Below are 21382 nucleotides of genomic sequence, written 5' to 3'. Positions count from 1 at the left end.
TTGAATTTGGAAATGCAATAAAATACGTTAAATTATTTATTTCATCACTGGTGACCGGAAATATGCGATTTCTTTTGGTCTCGATATATCCAGAACTAATAAATTCCTTAAATTCCAGAACTAACTTACACCTGTCGTCAAATGTAACTAATGGCAACAAAAATACAAACATGGACCAAAAACTGTCAACATTCCATAGCTTTCTAATAAAAAAGCCTGCATTTCGTGCATGTTTTAATAAATATCGCAATATGAGGCAAACTACAATAAATAGGTATGGGAATGTGTATAGGTAATTTGTAGAGAATTAAATTCTCTTCCTGATAGCCTAAAAAAATATGGGGCGTTCCATTTAAAATTTTCGACTTTCTCGCCATTGAATATGGAGAAACAGTAATTCAATTTTTGACCGGCCTGTATAAGATACTCCGATACAACAAATGGCAATCTATTTGACAACATCTGAAGAGTAATCGTGCCAAAGTAGACCTTTTTTGAATGAACTTTGGCTGGGATATGGAGTTTTAAAGAGCATGATGAAATTTACCAAAAAAAGTTTAAAACCAAAATAACTCAAAAATAAAAAACCTAGGTACCAATAACTTTTATCAAAGTCAACCTATTTTTTTACGTACAATTAAACTGTGTAATAAAAACTATAGCATTCCATTTAAAATAGCGAAGTTATGGTCTATTTCCGGTAGACCGGAAGTGGCGGCCATCTTGAAAACATTTTAGATCGAAAGTTCCGAATGAACAACCCATGCTACCAAAATTTCAAATCTCTACGAATAGTGGAAGATGAAAGTAGAGTTCTAACGAACCAGTTACGTGAGACACCCTGTATACATATTGCTAATCAGGGTTCGACTGATTTAAATCAAATGATTTATTTATTTAAATCAATGATTTAAATCAAAAATAAAACTGCTTTTCAACTCCCAACTTCTTTCATAAAGTAAAATGAACAAGTCAAATGTTGAAAATATTCTCTCAACAGAATTTGATGAAAAAACAGCACATAAAAATTGCTTTAATATTGGCCTATTTTATGGTACCTTCTCTACTTCAGCAATGTTAGACAACTTACTGATTACAGAAGACTAAATATTGCTGACACAGGACTGATACTGCTTGTAGAAGGCTAAATACTACAGGAAGACAGCCATATGCAACTGCAAAACTAAAGACTAAATCCTCTTGGCATAACGTTACATATTGCTTGCAGAAGACTAAATATTGCTGACACAGGATTGATAATGCTTGTGGAAGATTAGATACTATAGGAAGACGACCATATACAACTGCAAAACTGTATACTGCTAATAGAAGACAAGATCCTCTTGGAATAACATTAGGTACTGCTTCCAGAGGACTAGATATTGCTGCTAAGAAACTATTTACTGATTGCCGAAGACTAGATACGGCTGACACAGGACTGATAGTGCTTGTGGAAGACTAGATACTATATACTACTAATAGAAGACTAAATCCTCTTGGCATAACGTTAGGTACTGCTTGTAGAAGATCAGATACTGATAACAAAAAAGTAGATACTGCTTGCAAATGAAAATAACTACAAAACATCGTTTTTAATCGCCACATTTTTATATCCACTATCTCCAATTCTAAGATTTTCCATTTCTTTTGGCTTACCTTGTATATATAGAAAGAATTGTAATCCAGCAAAGATTGGAGCTCGAGATTTTGTTGGTTACTTTCACTACATTAGATTATTAATGAAAACATTAATATTAAAAATTTATTTTGAAATATTCAGATTAAATTTTATGAATGGAATAATGAAAAATCTTCAGTGAAATAACCTGGACCATTCAGATACACCTCCCGATGAAAAAAAGAAAAAAAAACATCGATATTTATAATCTGAGGCTGGATCGAGCACGAAAACATCATAAATCGACGTCGGTAGATGAGGAGATGGTGCATGAGACGTGAGATTTTCCCCATATTTTTCGTCATTGACGACGAGGACGCCCAGCGTCTATTATCCGCGTTGAATTTACGATTCCACTTACGACTTCGAAAACGATTTAAAAACGAATCAAAAACGATTCAAATCCGAATGATTTGTGCGGTAATGTTTGTCTCAGACATTGTCAATATGAATTTATAGTTAGGTATTCGCACCGATAGAGCGTTCCATTCGCGAAAAGCTTTTTAGGGTAAAAAAAATTTTAAATATTGAATGGGAAATGGATAGATTTCGAGCGAGAGGTTTGTTTTATAATGTCAACCGATAAAAGCGGCATCGGTTTATTTATTTCATATTTTATTTATTTACGTTTGATTTTTTTTGTTTACATTTGCATTTCGATATGTATCTATGATGTGCACGTCAATCGGGCCGCAATTTTCCGGTTATTCCGTTCAATGTGTCAATGACACGTATCTATGATTATGGATGTATACAATTATTTATTTGTTGTTGGCCTTCGCGGTTTATTGAAATGGTTACATAAAGTTTAAAAAGTATTTCTTCATAATTTTAATAATCAATTTTTGTGTCATCAAAAATGATTAAATCTGTTGTTAACCCGATGATATGGGGTCGTTTCTAGATGGAAAAGCCGCCGGTGGACAAGAGCTCAAGTTATGGTTGTCAGTGGTAGAGTTATTTATGACATCACGGCATAATACGTTTGCGCTGATATGACGTCTGACCGTGACGTACGGCGATGATTCATTATTTTGTATTCAGGTGCGATATTTTGCGAAACTATAGGGATATGGGTGGAAATCAGCGTTGTTTTTGAAGGGATTTAACTTTATTTGCGTATACGAAAAGAGAACATCAGGTTTGTACGTACAATTAAAGAGTAACAGGGTGGAAAATTAAACTTAGAATAATCCTCCCCGCAAAACGACAAGGACGAAAATGTTTTGGGAGTTAAAATGTTTTAAGTGAAGCTAAAACGTGAAAGCGACGGATTTTATTTAACTCGAAAACGTTTGCTTTCTCACTTTCTCTAACTAAAAAGATTTTTTTTAATACAGTAAAACCTCGATATAACGGATTAATACGGAGAAAGAATGGTAGAATCTAAGAGGACTGTTACATGGGCGGGTCGAAGGACCGTTCGTGACGTCAACGCTAGACCTAAAACTAGAAACATTCCGGTTTAGCCGTTTGTCTCTTAAGACGGCTAAACCCTTTGTACTTCTCTCTAAGTTCAGTGTTGGTTCTACTTTTAGATCAATAAAACTGTACAAAAATCTAGCGGTGAATAGCAATTAAAACTAGAACTAACACTAGAACTAGAACTAGAAATATTCGGGTTTAGAGGTGCGCCTAAAAATAATGTTGATGTTTCTTGAAAGAGTTTCGAAACACAGCCATTCGGACACCGGACTTTCAGGTGTTAACGTCAACTTTAATTTTATTGTTATATTCGTAATCTTTATAAAATAACCTTTAAAATGAGTCCAAATATGACGCACTTATCTCAAAAAACAAAAAAGTTAGAATAAAAAACATTAAACCCGAAGTTAGCAACAATGAAGATAGCAATTTAATTTTTAAATATTAATACCAACCTTAATTTTTGATTTTTTTTTAAATTATATTTTTGTTTTTGTGACAAATTAAAATATTTTATAAAAATTAAGAATATGTCAAAATGACATTGACATTTCAAATCGGAAGTTGCTTATATCTCGAGAAATATTGGAATTAAACGTATCATGTTTGGACTCATTTTAAAGGATTTTTCACGACGATTACAAATATGTCAAAATTGACGTTGACATTCCAAACCGGAAGTTGACCATAACTTCATTAATATTGAAGATAAATATGTCGTGTTTGTACTCATTTTAAAAGATTTTTAATGAAGATTACAAATATGTCAAAATTGAGGTTGACATTTGAAACCTGAGGTTAGTTATCATCAGAGCCCGGACAGTTTAGGAAAATTATCCTAAAACGCCTCCCACTGCAGTCTCAATATTCAATCGAAGCGTGCGAAGCTGTCAGATACGTCATACCTTATGTCACGAAATAAATTATAATTAATTTATTAATTATAAATTTAATAAAACCAAAAATGAATAATTCAGTGCGTATTTTTATATTATTTTTATTAATTCATTAATTAATGTTGCACTGCAAGTTCTTCGCTAAGGTACGTTCATCGCTCTTCGAAATTCAATTTTGAAGAGTAACTTAAAAGGTGTCAAAAGCGACAACAACGTACTTACGTCGTTGTCATGGAATTCGTTTCGTGTAGAGGGGCGCACTTTTCCTAAACTGTCCGGGCTCTGGTTATCATATAATAAATGTACAACTTCATGGTGTTCTTTCATGATGTATTCTTTATTAAGAACACTAGAACTAGAACTAGAAATCGGGTTTAGAGGTGCGCCTAAATATAATGTTGATGTTTCTTGAAAGAGTTTCGAAACAGCCATTCGGACACCGGACTTAACACCGGACTTTCAGGTGTTAACGTCAACTTTAATTTTATTGTTATATTTGTAATCTTTATAAAATAACCTTTAAAATGAGTCCAAACATGACGCACTTATCTCAAAAAACAAAAAAGTTAGAATAAAAAACATTAAACCCGAAGTTAGCAACAATGAAGATAGCAATTTAATTTTTAAATATTAATACCAACCTTAATTTTTGATTTTTTTTATTATTTTTTTGTTTTTGTGACAAATTTTAAGACATTTTATAAAAATGAAGAACATTTCAAAATGACATTGACATTTCAAACCGGAAGTTGACCATAACTTCATTAATATTGAAGATAAATATGTCGTGTTTGTACTCATTTTAAAGGATTTTTACTGAAGATTAAAAAATATGTCAAACAGTATAGTTGAGGTTGACATTTTAAATCTGAAGTTAGTTTATTTTTAAACGAGATAAGTGATGTTTTAATTCTTTATACCTGTCAATGTCAAATTTTTAGAGATTCTATTGGTATTACCAACCGCAGCTAACTTTACGTCAATTCGAAAAAAAATTAACCTCAAAAATGATCGATTTCACTAAAATTTTATCAAAATCATTTTTAAACATAACTCGATATCATTTTCTAGCAAGGCATAATCTCAAAATTTCTTGTTTTAGTTTTATTTTTAACGCAATAGTAGTAGAATACTTTTTTTTTTATTAAAACGTCAAAATACAATGTCATTTGAAAGTGAGGTTAGGTTGTGTTGTTAAAATGAGGTTAGGAATCTTCAACATCATTTTCGAGTACCAATAGGGCCGTTTTCGAGGCCATCTCACATGCTACAACTTTAAGTTTTATTATTATCTTCGAAGTCGGCCGAGCTCACTTTTTGTTACAAAGTATGTACAGGGTGTCCAAATTTCGATGGGTTTGCAGGGTATCTCAGTTATTATGAAAGTTGCGGCTTTCGCGAACCTGAGCTACTTTTTTGTGAAACTTACACTGGCGTAAACCAAATTTTCATAGCCCTCTTCGTTTTTGATATACAGGGAGTGTTTGAAATTTACGATTTTCAGACACCTCCTGTATCTCGGCTATCCGGAAACTCAGTAAAAAACTAAAAACGGGTTCTAATAGATTTTTTCACGTGGAATCCAATGGTGCACGTAGAATTATTCTAGTCATCACGGTTTTTGAGTTATAAACACAACCCAAATACTGAATACTCAACTTCTAAAACACTTAACTCTTTATAACTCATAAACCATGATGACTAGAAAAATTCTACGTGCACCATTGGATTCTACGTGAAAAAATCTATTAGAACCCGTGTTTACGTTTTCGGATAGCCGAGATATAGGAGGTGTCTGAAAATCGTAAATTTTGAAACACTCCCTGTATATCAAAAACGAAGAGGGCTATGAAAATTTGGTTTGCGCCATTGTAAGTTTCACAAAAAAGTAGCTCAGGTTCGCGAAAGCCGCAACTTTCTATCTTTCATAATAACTGAGATACCCTGCAAACCCATCGAAATTTGGACACCCTGTACAATAACAACAAATTCATTAAAAAAGTTTTAATGTACTTACTTTGCCTTAAAAACTTAAAACTTCAACGAATGGTTTTTAATTCAAGATGTCGGTGCTTGTTGATAAATCACCATGGTAACGGCAGGGTTGAAAACTTCTAAACACAAAATTATTTTAATCACAAAATGTTCATAGTTTTCTGCCGATGAAACAAGAAATAAAACTAAAACTAGAAATTTTCGGGTTACGCTCAAATGAAACGTAAAAAAAGTGTCATTTGAAAAAGTGAGCTTAGGTTGGGCTGGAAAAGTGAGATGAGGAATTCTCAACTATAGAATAAAAAATTATATATAGTATATTGCATCTTAAGTAAAATTCAATGTATAGCTATAATATGCGCCATAATTATCCAGGAAACTTTTATTTGAAACATTTTTCATTTACTTTTGTATCACCCTATATAATCGAAAGTATACAGTGCTTCTCAAAAGTAACAGTGCTTTACCGGATTAACTTTTGGAAAACCCTGTGCTGTAATTTGTTTTAAAAAATTAGTTTTTAGAATTCTTCTAAAGAAATAATTTCAACTCTTAATCTTTGTATGCAAACGATTTATCGGCTCATTGTGCTCCCTGGTTTTTTATTGGCCAGTATTCGATTGAGAAGCGGGTTTTTATCGGAAAATCGTGGGCAGTAAACTCCATTGTTAAATGAAACGTAACCATTTCTGCCCGTTTGTTGTGTGCTCTGTGTATTTGATTCCCGATATTATTCCGCATTTCCAAATCGCAATTTGTCGGTGACGCACAAAGGCTCGTACATTTGACGTTATCCGCATTAACTTCGGGTTGTAAAAAGAAATATTACACCATAAAAAGTAGTTCTAAAGTTAAAATTTTTTTCGGTGATTTCAATTTTTCCTTTGTGTTAGTTTTTTTTTTAATCTTTTTGATGATCAACCACCACCACTTCCATTCATGCGTCATAAAAGGTTCGTTTTTTGCTTACTTTTTAAGCTTTGCTTCAATCACTTTTTGTATAGGAAAATAATTATTTCTTATCAAGAGGCAAGAGATAAATTCTTTATTTTTGTTAAGTGTTAACTAATGCTTTAATGAGAACACACTAATCAAGGGGATTTACAATAACAAACAACACAATGACGATATTGTAAAATCCCATTTAACGTTTTTTTTTATTGCTGGATTTGTTAAAACGTAGTTTTATCAACATCATGGGAAACCTTGAGCTCGTTAAATTGTTGTCCCAATATTATTGCTGTCTCCTTTATTAAATCGCGATGAAGTGAAGCTTATTAAATTTTTATGTCATCGTAGTTGGTTGAAAATCGTCGAGGAAAATCTAATAATTTGTTTTTGAATTGAAAATTCATTTAAAAAATGTAAGCAATTTAGATGGTTTATTTAAATTTTTATAAATAACACAAAGTACTTATCTTTTAGTATTTAGGAAAACATCTTTATCTTTTCGATATGTGATGATGTGTATTGTGTAAATTTACATTTTAAATTCGATTTGTTTATAAACAGGAAATACGTGTCTAAGAAGAAATGTGTTGTGTCCCTTTTATTCAATATCTTTAGGTTGATGACCTTTATTAATTTTTTAAATATAACTCCGAATTCAATTAAAATAATAAAACGATTTCTTCGTTCTTAATTAAATTTATAATTACCGTCTTAACAAAGACCGAAATTGCCATTGAATTAATTACGAAATTGTACGCTTCGTAACAATAATTAATTTTTATCATCTATTTTTATATCATTGACAATAATGGGTTCGTTAAAAAAGTAGTGAGAATTCTAGGGTTGAGTTGTTGGTTACAAGTTGCAAATTGAGTATTGCGGAGTGAACCGGCAAGTGGGTGAACGGTGTCGACGTCGACGAAGTGAGGTCTTTTATTAAAGGGGTCGGCAATTACTTGTTCGAACGCGCGGTGCGTGGAATCGGTGGCGTTGGTTTCACCATGGGGTCGACGGCGACGTGGTCGTTAAAATTCGTTTGACGCTACATCGCCACACGAAAAGAGAGAACGAGAGAAATCGATTCCGATACTATTTTCGAAAAACGAGTCACACACAAACCACCCAGCCCCTCTCATCCAAAGGATAAAACTCCGCAAGATTCAAACCGTTTTCTTTTATAATTGAACAAAAAAAGAATGGAAACAACACATTTTTTTCGTTACCTACTTAGTGAAGTGAGTTTTTGTGTTATATGAAATAATCTTTGAGAAAAAGTCTGTCCATAAACTACAATTTATGCAAAAACGGTTTAATCTGCACTGATAGCAGATAGCCTATGCTAGCGCATCAATCTACATCATCGTTAGTGAACTCCTGTCGGGAATCACTTGAGGAAATAAGTGACGGAAAGGAAATAAGGGACAAGATCATGAGGACAGGCTGACAAAATGGATGGTTATGAAGTCACCAGCATCAAAGCTGATCAACTCCGAACTCGAGCTTTTTGCGATGGATGGAACGAAACTGCAATAAAAGAAAACTCTGCTCTACCCTGCCCGGAAGAGGTGAACTCAGTTCCTGTTAAAATCAAAAAGTGACTTGAGCCTCCTCACCTACTTCTTGACCAGACACTGCAGGTTACATAAACATATGTTCTAAATAAACTACATTACGACCCAAAAATCGAGAATCTGATACGGTTAACGGCAGGGCAGTGGCATAAAACATGCTCAACCGTCTCTGCTTCCTCCGCACATAGTCGGCATTCAACATCGTCGGCTAAACCCAACAAGTTGAGGTGTGCTTTTAATCGGCAGTGCCCAGTAAAAACACCCATTAGAACTTTTATGCTACTACGGGCAAGTCCTAAAATATTCCCGGGTCTCATTCCAGGAGAACTGGTCCGCAGTAGGCGAAGTCTCTCTTCAGCCCACAGTCCAATCCTATATTTGGCCATCGCAAATGATACACCAACTGCTGGTTCCGGTCCCACAAACGCTTCGGCGCTGCCATCTCGTGCTAGCTTATCTGCCGCTTCATTGCCAGCAATCCCAGAATGACCCGGGACCCACATCAGAGAGACTCTGTTATCACAACTCGGTGTGTTTAACGTTCTCTTATAATCATTAACCAGAGCCGACACCGTTTTCACGGCTTGCAGCGCCTGGAGAGCGGCTTGACTGTCTGAGAAAATTCGTACTGTCATGTTCTTCACCCCTCTTTCAAGAAGGATTTTAGCACCCATGTCAATAGCAAATACTTCCGCCTGGAATACAGTACAGTACGTACCCAGGCTGTAGGCTTGCTTAATTCGAGGTGTATACTCCTGCTCCTACCCCTTCAGGCGTTTTTGATCCATCTGTGTACAAGCAAATGTCTGCCCGAACCAGAGAATTTTCATTTTCGATCCAGGACTGCCGCTCAGGCAGTACAATCTGGTATCGAGCATTAATCACTGATAGTGATACCGCCAAATCTGACGGCATTGATAGCACAGTATCAGTGCTTATAATGTCTTCCGCAGCCCGTTGGTAGGACATGTCGGAACAGTTTTGAGCATATTGCTTAAATCTGTAAATGGTTGTTCTAGCCACTTTCTCTATATGCAAATGCAGAGGAGATAGGTCAAGCAGAACCTCCATTGCTAGAGTTGGCGTTGTGCTTATCGCACCAGAGATTGCCAATCCAGCTACACGTTGAATTCGTGAAAGTTTATTGATAACTGAAGTCTGTCGGACTTTCCTATACCAGGCTGCTGCTCCGTATGTGATCATAGGTCTAACCACAGTCACATAGAGCCAGTACAGTCTTTCAGGGGTCTAAATAAACTAAGTCATATTGTTTGTGACTGTTCCAACCTCGGGTGCTTATTCCAGTTTTGGCCCCAAATTTCGGCCATAAAGTTTTCTGACCCCTGAATAAACTGTAAATTGTGATGATGTACAAACTGCCCCCTGTGGTCTAAGTGCTGTGAAGGAATTTTAAATAATTATGAATTATTTTGGAATATTCTCTGAATACTTAGCTGTACTAAAAATCACTTTATTTATGTGATATTGTTCTACTTAAAACAGATGAGCGTTTTGGAGTAAATAACTTTGTTGGTTCTCGTTGACCTTCGATACTACCGGGCCCGCTTATTTATCGTCCAATTAGTTTCCTTAAACTTACGAGAACCCATTATTTAATCGATAGATGGTATGGTAATTGTTGAACATCTTCTGAAATTCTAAACGTTATTGCGAAGTTCTTGTCTTAATGTGTTGAAATTTGAAAATTTGAAATGAAAGATTTTTCGTCCAATATTTATTTGTATAATCTTGGGTTTTTAACAAAATACGTTACTAATATCTTTCGATTAACATTACGTTGATTGTCAATTAGAAGTCGATTAAGGTTAAATTCATTTTTAACTTGGTACAATGAAAATGTTGAGTTTTACGGTGTTTATTCAGAAAGTGACGCTTTGTATATCAATTTGGGTTGCATAACTTATCTGATTTAAACAGTGATGGGCGCTGGGTAAATACCCGGCGGGTAGGTATTTATCTGGGTATTTACCCCGGCCCAGGGTACTGCTTGGGTATTTACCCCGGCCCAGGGTAAATACCCAGATACATATAAAAGTATAACAGATTCGGACAAAAATGTAGAGGAACATGGTGAAATGGGCGTTGGAGACGAGGAATTGTCAACGATCAAAGACGTATTATAATCAGGTAACCACTGCTCAGTCTTCATTCTTGCGACGATGATCCGTCCATTTCCACTTGAGCTTTGCCACAATGTTGACCGCATCATTTACGCCAGTTCTTCTTCATAGGTATTTATTTCGTATGTGGTCCCTCAGGGTTACACCCAGCATCGACCTCTTCATCTTTCTTTGCGTTACTTTGAGCTTCCTGGTAATGGCCACCGTTAATGTTAAAGTTTCGGAACCGTATGTCATAACCAAAGGTGGAAGCACGCATTGATTGAAAGCTGTTGTTTTCAATCAATTATTATCTCTCGATACACGAACCTCATGGCCAAGATATATCACTGCGATGCGAACCAACTGAGATGAGTACTTTAACAGCAATAGTGGAAAAAACAAGAAGAGATAGAGTTAGGAACAAAATTGTAAGAGAATTTTGTGGAATCGGAGATGTCATGAGATTTGCTAGGGAAAAAATAAAAAAATTTAATGAATACTTCCAATGGAAGAAACCTGGCTGATTAAAACAGCAAGAGATCAAAGATTAGCTAGAAAGAGATCCCGGGAGACCAGGAAGTTGCATTTCCAGCTCTAATAAAACACCATGAATGATGCGTAAAAAACAGGTTACAACCTGAATAAAAGAAGAAGAATAATAAGATCTTAAACTAACTACTTAATTTTCAATTAGAAATCAACAATCTCATGGATTTTGGAATCTTGGATTTGATGGAAGTGCAATATGACTAGAAAAGAATCAAACAACAAGAATTAATGAAGCACAAAAACTGAATTATTAATATTAGACTTATACTCAATTCAGGACACTCAAAGTTGTTTTTCAAGCATTAAAGAAATCAGAAAGAAACTTTCCCGAAATTTATGTCATAATACACTTTAAAGATAATAACACCAGGAATGTGTATAAATTTGTTAGACAGTTACGACAAAGGCGCAAAGCGCACACAGCTCTATGCTGAGATGGAACAGGAAAAATAATATGTGAGAATGAAGTGAATGACATTTAGAAAAATTATTTCCAAAACCTATGAAGCATAGAAACTGATTTGGAAATAGAGCAGTCCATCACACCAAAGAAAGGATAGTGTCATGGAACCTATATCAATCAGTGAGGTTCAAAACGCAATCACTACGTCAAAACATGGAAAGGCATCAGGGATCAATGACATACCATCGAAAGTATTCAAAATAGAAGTATTCATTATCACCAATATTGATGTTAGAGCTTGGAACAAGATTTGTCCTAAATTTTGTTGATATTTAGCCCGACTCTTGCAGACGCCTCCTGTATATGTTCAGCATCAGTTTCATCTCTCCAAGACTATCAGAAATAAGGACTATATCGTCCGCGTAGCGCAAATTACTTAGGTATTGCCATCAATGTTTATACCTTTTTGGGTCCAATCCAGTTGTTTAAATGCACTCTCCAGGACTGTGATGAACAATTTGGGTTCAACATTATATCGCCTTGTCTTATCCCACGCCCAATGGGTATTCGGTCAGTACTTTCATGCAATTTTACCGTCAATGTAGCATTCTTGTAAATGTTATAAATAAATTTGGTGTATCGATAATGGACTCTGCATTCTTGAAGTACTTGCAAAACTGCCATCGACTCAATTTAAATCAAATTTTATAAATACTTCTAAATACCCATCTTGGGTAAATACCCATCTTGGGAATTTTCCCTTGAAAATAAATACCCAGGTATTTTACAACACTGGATTTAAAGTCGTCGATGTTTTAAATGTCAAGTTGACAACTATTCAGTCGAATTTATGGTTTGAAATTTGAACCGTCAATTTGACAGCTTCATCATGACCTGCTTAAGGATTTTCTTTCATTCCACGCCACCGCTCTTCAATATGGTCCATATATCTCATTTTTTCCTTCCTCTCTTTCCTACCGGTGTTTGTCTAACAATTTGTTTCGTTGGTTCCACCACCTTCATCGGTTCCACATGTGCTATCCATCTCAGTCTTCCAATTTTTACAGTTGTCACTATGTCCGGTTCCTTGTATTCTTAATACAGTTCATGGTTAAAACAGTATGTGATACCGTCACTGGTCTAATGAGTTGCTTTTTGTTTTTTTGGTTAATATGTTTGATTTCAAGTACATACTTACGCATACCAAAATAAGTCTTGTTGGCCAGATATATTCTTCTTTTTATTTCTGTTTCTAGTAAGATTTAGTGTTAGTTCTAGTTTTACACTAGCACTATCACTAGAACTAACACAAGACCTAGAACTAGAATCATTCGGGTTTAGCCGCACGTCTCTCAAGACGGCTAAATCCGAATGATTCTAGTTCTAGGTCTAGTGTTAGTTCTAGTGACAGTGCTAAGTAGAGCTACTTAGCAGTAGATAGCGCTAGGTTTTGGTACCAAACTATCAGAAAATTTACATCATCATGTTAACATGATGTCTAAACATTTTTAGACATAACCTTTAGTTAATAATATAAAGAGTTATTAGAAAATTAATTATTGTATTAGGGAAATTTATTAATTATGGGTCATTTCTTGGATGGGGGTCGCTAAAAGCTTTAATACGTTTATGGTTTATTGAAACTCGTGTGAGCAGAAAGCATGAATGTGTAAAGAGAGGACAATTTCGTGTTTATTTATTGGATTTTGGAGAGGAATGTGGACTCGAACTACATGCACCAAAATACAAAACAAAAAAAAGAGTATTGCATAACCGATTGAAAATACGTTTCAGTATTCGATGAATTTCGTTAAAACATTTATATTTGGAAATGTGGTAAAAATTTCTAATTTAAAACAATGTAGTTAAAAATGAAAATAATTTTATTTATTCATTATCTTTAATAATAAACATATATTTTCGATTCGCAGTGAAAAACGCAAAACGTAACATAAACCAGTTACGACAGAACGTTACAGTCAGCGAAAACTTTCCCAATCAACCACGTCGCTTCGCACGATATCAACTCGAGAGTAATTCCGAACTGTTTAGTGCGCTTGTTATCGTCGAATTAATAAGCCCTCGGACTCTACGGACTATAATCACGCGTATAAAGTTACCCCACCAGCAGGAGCACCCCATCAAAACGCGCAAGAGGAACGAGGAAACGAACGAACGGTAGCGGTCTCATTTCGACGAGTTTTGCACTTTAATACATTAAAACGAACCCACGCGAAATTAACCGTGTTATTATACAAACAGGAAGCTCAACAAGCTTTTTAATCGAAAACATTTTTATTTTTATCATTTTTGTTAAAATATTTTTTAACTCTAACCTTTGTATATTTATATGGTGGTTTCGGTAAATTATACATGTAATGAATAAGGTAATAAGGGTTCTAAAAGGGAATATAAACGGAAACGTGATGAGGGAACTCCAGTGGGGAAATAGGAAACGTTTTGATAACGAAATCTTACGAAATTGGCGTTTCAAAACGGTTCAGTGTAGTACGCGATACTATTTCATTATGTTAATGTTCTTATATTAATTGCGGAATAAAAGTTATTATAATTACGAAAATTATTGATCGTTTTTCTCTTTTCTTGGAAAAAAAGAGTTTAACGTATTAATAAATAATACAAATGTTGGGATTTTATACTGCGAGAATTAATGGATGGTTCTGAAAAGCGATGCTTCTTGGAATAAGTCTAACACTATGTTGTATTATATTGTGCAAGAAACTCTCTGATTCACACACGGTTTTACCATAGATCAGGTGTCAAATTAAGCAAAGGAACTTGGTCTAAATATAAATGTCGAGAAAACGAAATACATATATGCAAATGTTAGTTTTGTATACCTGGGATCATTAGTAACAAAAAAAATGACACAAGAACAGAAATAAAAACAATATATCTGGCCAACAAGACTTATTTTGGGCTGCGTAAGTACTTGAAATCAAACATATTAACCAAGAAAACCTTTTTTTGTTTTAACCATGAACTGTATCAAGAATACAAGGAACCGGATATAGTGCCAACTGTAAAAATTGGAAGACTGAGATGGATAGCACATGTGAAACGGATGAAGGAGGTGGAACCGACGAAACAAATAGTTAGACAAACGCCGGTAGGACAGAGACTGAGAGGAAGGCCAAAGACGAGATATATGGACCATATTGAAGAACGTGTAATAGGGAGGAATGGAAGAATCTTAATATCTTAATAATCATGATGAAGCTGTCAAACTGACGGTTCAAATTGTCAACTTGACATGTAAAATATCGACGACTTAAATTAAATAAGTTATGCAACCCAAATTGATATACAAAACGTCACATTCTGAATAAACACCGTAAAACCCAACATTTTCATTGTACCAAGTTAAAAATGAATTTAATTGACAATCTACGTAATGTTAATCGAAAGATATTAGTCAAAAACCCAGAATTGTACACATAAATATTGGACGAAAAATTTTTCATTAAAAGAATTTCAACACTTTGAGGAGACAAGAACTTCGCAATAACGTTTAGAATTTCAGAAGATGTTCAGCAATGACCAAACCATCTATCGATTAAATAATGGGTTCTCGAAAGTTTAAGGAAACTAATTCGACGATAAATAAGCGGACCCGGTATCGAAGGTCAAAGAGAACCAACAAAGTTATTTATCATCACAATTTAGTTCATTCAGGGGCCAAAAAACGCCCAAAAAAACCGAGGTTGGGACAGTCACAAACTATATGACTTACAGTTCCTTAGGTTGTGTCTAAAAATCCTTATTCTTAGACTGAATGGTCTTGATGTTAACATGATGATGCAAATTTTCTGATAGTTTGGTACAACAACCTAGCGTTATTTACTAGCTAGTAGATAACGTAGGTATTAGTAAACTAGCTCTACTTAGCACTGTCACTAGAACTAACACTAGACCTAGAACTAGAAACATTCGGGTTTAGCCGCACGAATGTTTCTAGTTCTAGGTCTAGTGTTAGTTCTAGTTTTAGTTTAATAGCAATATACAATAACCTAGCGCTATCGACTGCTAACTAGCTCAACTTAGCACTGTTACTAGAACTAACACTAGACCTAGAACTAGAATCATTCGGGTTTAGCCGCACGTCTCTCAAGACGGCTAAATCCGAATGATTCTAATTCTAGGTCTTGTGTTAGTTCTAGTGATAGTGCTAGTGTAAAACTAGAACTAACACTAGATCTTACTAGAAACAGAAATAAAAAGAAGAATATATCTGGCCAACAAGACTTATTTTGGGATGCGTAAGTATGTACTTGAAATCAAACATATTAACCAAAAAAACAAAAAGCAACTCATTAGACCAGTGACGGTATCACATACTGTTTTAACCATGAACTGTATTAAGAATACAAGGAACCGGACATAGTGACAACTGTAAAAATTTGAAGACTGAGATGGATAGCACATGCGGAACCGATGAAGGTGGTGGAACCAACGAAACAAATTGTTAGACAAACACAAAATGAGATATATGGACCATATTGAAGAGGAATGGAAGAAAATCCTTAAGCAGGTCATGATGAAGCTGCCAAATTGACGGTTCAAATTTCAAACCATAAATTCGACTGAATAGTTGTCAACTTGACATTTAAAACATCGACGAGTTAAATCAGATAAGTTATGCAACCCAAATTGATATACAAAGCGTCACTTTCTGAATAAACACCGTAAAACCCAACATTTTCATTGTACCAAGTTAAAAATGAATTTAACCTTAATCGAGTTCTAATTGACAATCAACGTAATGTTAATCGAAAGATATTAGTAACGTATTTTGTTAAAAACCCAAGATTATACATATAAATATTAGACGAAAAATCTTTCATTTCAAATTTTCAAATTTCAACACATTAAGACAAGAACTTCGCAATAACGTTTAGAATTTCAGAAGATGTACAACAATTACCATACCATATATCGATTAAATAATGGGTTCTCGTAAGTTTAAGGAAACTAATTGGACGATAAATAAGCGGGACCGGTGGTATCGAAGGTCAACGAGAACCAACAAACTTATTTACTCAAAAACGCTCATCTGCTTTAAGTAGAACAATATCACATAAATAAAGTGATTTTTAGTACAGCTAAGTATTCAGAGAATATTCCAAAATAATTCATAATTATTTAAAATTCCTTCACAGCACTTAGACCACAGGGGGCAGTTTGTACATCATCACAATTTACAGTTCATTCAGGGGTCAGAAAACTTTATGGCCGAAATTTGGGGCCAAAACTGAAATAAGCACCCGAGGTTGGAACAGTCACAAACAATATGACTTAGTTTATTTAGACCCCTGAAAGACTGTACTGGCTCTATGGGACTGTGGTTAGACCTATGATCACATACGGAGCAGCAGCCTGGTATAGGAAAGTTCGACAGACTTCAGTTATCAGTAAACTTTCACGAATTCAACGTGTAGCTGGATTGGCAATCTCTGGTGCGATAGGCACAACGCCAACTCTAGCAATGGAGGTTCTGCTTGACCTATCTCCTCTGCATTTGCATATAGAGAAAGTGGCTAGAACAACCATTTACAGATTTAAGCAATATGCTCAAAACTGTTCCGACATGTCCTACCAATGGGCTGCGGAAGACATTATAAGCACTGATACTGTGCTATCAATGCTGTCAGATTTGGCGGTATCACTATCAGTGATTAATGCTCGATACCAGATTGTACTGCCTGAGCGGCAGTCCTGGATCGAAAATGAAAATTCTCTGGTTCGGGCAGACATTTGCTTGTACACAGATGGATCAAAAACGCCTGAAGGGGTAGGAGCAGGAGTATACTGCCAGACACCTCGAATTAAGCAAGCCTACAGCCTGGGTACGTACTGTACTGTATTCCAGGCGGAAGTATTTGCTATTGACATGGGTGCTAAAATCCTTCTTGAAAGAGGGGTGAAGAACATGACAATACGAATTTTCTCAGACAGTCAAGCCGCTCTCCAGGCGCTGCAAGCCGTGAAAACGGTGTCGGCTCTGGTTAATGATTGAAGAGAACATTAAACACACCGAGTTGTGATAACAGAGTCTCTCTGATCTGGGTCCCGGGTCACTCTTGGGGTGCTGGCAATGAAGCGGCAGATAAGCTAGCACGAGATGGCAGCGCCGAAGCGTTTGTGGGACCGGAACCAGCAGTTGGTGTATCACTTGCGATGGCCAAATATAGGATTGGACTGTGGGCTGAAGAGATACTTCGCCTACTGTGGACCAGTTCTCCTGGAATGAGACATACTAAGGTGTTTATTAACATCGCCACTGTCAAACCCGGGAATATTTTAGGACTTGCCCGTAGTAGCATAAAAGTTCTAATGGGTGTTTTTACTGGGCACTGCCGATTAAAAGCACACCTCAACTTGTTGGGTTTAGCCGACGATGTTGAATGCCAACCCAAATTGATATACAAAGCTCTACTTAGCACTGTCACTAGAACTAACACTAGACCTAGAACTAGAAACATTCGGGTTTAGCCGCACGAATGTTTCTAGTTCTAGGTCTAGTGTTAGTTCTAGTTTTAGTTTAATAGCAATATACAATAACCTAGCGCTATCTACTGCTAACTAGCTCAACTTAGCACTGTTACTAGAACTAACACTAGACCTAGAACTAGAAACATTCAGGTTTAGCTGTCTTAAGAGACGCTCGGCTAAACCCGAATGTTTCTAGTTTTAGATCTAGTCTTATTGTTAGTTTAATAAAAATAATAATATACAACAACTTGGCGCTATATAACAAATAAAACTAGTTATCTTTATATTTTATATGTCAAGTTGACAACTAATCAATTGAAACGTCAATTTGACAGTTTACCTGTCAAATTTAAAATCAATGAGAAAGTATTGTATTAAAATTGATTTTTTAAGCTCCGAACACATACCGAACATACATTTATTAATAGATTAAGAATAGATTGTTTATTGTACCAGAAATAGCTTCAATTTTGGCGTTTAACACAATCGTTTTCCTACAATGAACGACAACAATAACAACGACGAGGACACGATGACGGTATCGCGTGGAAATCGATACAAATGCGTTTTCAACACGTCCATTGTACCTATTACCTTTGTACATGGGGGGCATGTTGAACTTCACTAACACGAACATGGAACAACGCGAAATCGTTATGTAAACTGTCAACCGCACTTCGCCATGGGATCCCCCAGCCTTGACTCTTCATTATGTAACTAATGGAAGAAAAAAAAACAGGTTGATGAGGAAGATTTTTTTAAAGAGAAATTGAATTGATTTATAAATGTTAATGAATAAAGTTATGTAAGCTTAAAGGAAAATTTTAAAACTTAATCAATAAGAAAACAAAGTGTTTATATCGAGTACAAAAATAAAGTTATAAAATATTTATGATCAAATCTATAAATTTAACGTTTCAAAAACTAGGACAATGAACAATTTAAATTTTTAGTTTCAATTTTATCGTTGTAATTTTCAAACACAAAGAAGTTTATTTACAAAGTAAAAAAAATATTTCTTCATCAACAAAAACCTTTTCTATTTCTTCCCTACAATTTTTCTTTAGAAAGATATATATTGAGGGTGAAATTTACGAAGCTCCTAAGAATTTCCCTTCACCCCGCGTTCCAGGCATTTTATCGCCGTTGCCCCTCTTATTTATATTTTTAATTATGTCCCAGGGCTTTCAATATAAAATTAAACTGGGGGTGTTTTCTCGTTTGGTGTCCTCCAGACGGCTTTATTACTCACCAGACCTTTTAATAAAAAGAGTCCCAAGATGACAAAAAATTAATTTTATTACCCCAATCATTTTCTTTTAATGATTACTAATTAAAAAAAAAAATTTTTTGTTTTAGGTGCCAGTAAATCGAACCGATGATTAGCAGGATTTATCTTGCAAAAAAAATCGCCCCAAAATCGATTCAAACCAACAAAAAAAAATTAAATACAAAAAATAAGATATATTTTTTTTTGGTGGAGAAAACGGAGTGGAGAAGAGTTTAATCTACGACATTTTTACTACAACCTACTACTATTTTGGAGTTGTGCGCTGTGAGAAAAGTGTTTTTATTATGGTCTTGGTGAAAATTCTCGGTTTGGTCGTGTGCGCGTTTGCGGCTTTCAACGAAAACGGCGTCGAGGCAACGTATCAACGCTCCAACCCCGTTTATACCAACGAATTTGCCGTTCATATACCCGAAGGTAACGATGTCGCTGATGAAATCGCTTCAAAACACGGTTTCGTCAATCGTGGACAGGTAATAAACTAGATTTTTAGATTTTATGTGCTAAAATTTAATTAAGGAGTCCAAAAATATCGCTATTGCAACATTTTTAACCAAATTTGTTACCACGAATTTCATTCCAAACAAATTTCAGTAATAAAATAACAATAATTGTTAATATAACCTCAAATATATTAATTTTTATGCTTCAGTGTACAGCGTCGCCTAATGGGGGTATAAAAAATGTCATTAAACATTTCGATTTCGAATGAAGTTCCAATTCATTTTTATTTGAAACAATTTTCGATAAAAATAATTAAAAAAAATATTTTCCCGCTAAAATGTTACCTAACCTTCATGACAAATCTATTGACATCTCCTTATTGATATCTTTTACCCATATTAACTACATATTAGTTTAAACCTCGATATATCGATGACAGTGTTACAGCTTGGAGCATTTTTTGTGTACACCCTGTATATGTTTCTAGTTTTAGTGGTTATTCAGCGCTAGATTGTTCTATACTTTTATTGAACTAAAAATAGAACTAACACGAGATCTAGAACTAGAAACATTCTTAAAATACCGCCCGTTTGACAAAATTAGCAGTGGAGTTGAAAATATTTCTAAAAAAGGCTATCTGCTTTTTATTGCAGATAATGTTTAATATTTAAAGAAACTTTGACCCGCTATATCTCGTTAAGGAGGCATTTGGATTTTAAGACTTTTCATCTTAATTTTTGATGCATTACCTGTCCTTGAGTCTGTCAGCGGTTTTTTGAATCATCCTGTATATTTGTTATCAGAAGAAAATAACAAATTATTTTAGGTCATAGCCAACTATGGTTTCTATTTAAAAAAATAAAGTTACGTCTAAAATCTCGAAAATAAAAGGTGGGAAAAAAATTCTACCTACGCCACTGAATTCTTCGTAGAAAGTACTGCCCATATAATGTTTTATTTATAATACTCCATCTTTGATAATAAGTGAGATATTCGCGACTGTCGTTTTCGCAAATTTTTCAGTTTTTGCCGATAGGGCGAAAACAAAAGACGATAGCTGTTCGAAGTTTTCGGCATTACCATTTTCTTGAAAAACGAGATCATGACATGTAAGCTACTTTTTTTCTATCTCTTTTAATTTCAGAGATAGCCTATGTCGACATCGAAATTGGGACACCCTGTACTTACGCAGCCCAAAATAAGTGGTCTTGTTGGCCAGATATATTCTTCTTTTTATTTCTGTTTCTAGTAAGATCTAGTGTTAGTTCTAGTTTTACACTAGCACTATCACTAGAACTAACACAAGACCTAGAACTAGAATCATTCGGATTTAGCCGTCTTAAGAGACGTTCGGCTCAACTCGAATGTTTCTAGTTCTAGATCTAGTGTTAGTTCTAGTAACAGTGCTAAGTAGAACGTGTGAGCAGTAGATAACGTTAGGTTGTTGTATATTGCTATTGAACTAAACCCGAATGTTTCTAGTTCTAGGTCTAGTGTTAGTTCTAGTTTTATTTGTTATACAGGGCGAAACTTACTAAACCGTTTG

At 34.9% G+C, this 21382-nt stretch overlaps 1 protein-coding gene and 1 long non-coding RNA gene across 3 annotated transcripts in view; one reads left to right on the top strand and one right to left on the bottom strand.

Moving 5' to 3' along the window:
- LOC111421751 (furin-like protease 2) overlaps positions 1-21382 on the top strand; it is a 62882-nt gene that overhangs the window by 9800 nt on the left and 31700 nt on the right. Inside the window, exons 1-2 of one of the 2 annotated variants that reach the window (XM_071194733.1) lie at positions 6834-6947; positions 19464-19865. In XM_071194733.1, the coding sequence (XP_071050834.1) occupies positions 19680-19865 (186 nt within the window). In that variant the 5' untranslated portion in view covers positions 6834-6947; positions 19464-19679. Of the gene's footprint in view, positions 1-6833; positions 6948-19463; positions 19866-21382 lie in introns of those variants that run through there. The other variant, XM_023054936.2, reaches the window with a different exon arrangement.
- LOC139429227 (uncharacterized) lies at positions 5148-6279 on the bottom strand. The gene is made up of 2 exons (XR_011639891.1): positions 6017-6279; positions 5148-5272 (listed from the first exon to the last, which is right to left on the bottom strand). It is a non-coding gene; the product is annotated as an uncharacterized lncRNA (long non-coding RNA).

This window comes from Onthophagus taurus, chromosome 3 (genome assembly GCF_036711975.1).
Source record: "Onthophagus taurus isolate NC chromosome 3, IU_Otau_3.0, whole genome shotgun sequence".
Classification (NCBI taxonomy): Eukaryota; Metazoa; Arthropoda; class Insecta; order Coleoptera; family Scarabaeidae; genus Onthophagus; species Onthophagus taurus.
This window is presented reverse-complemented; position numbering and strand designations above follow the sequence as displayed.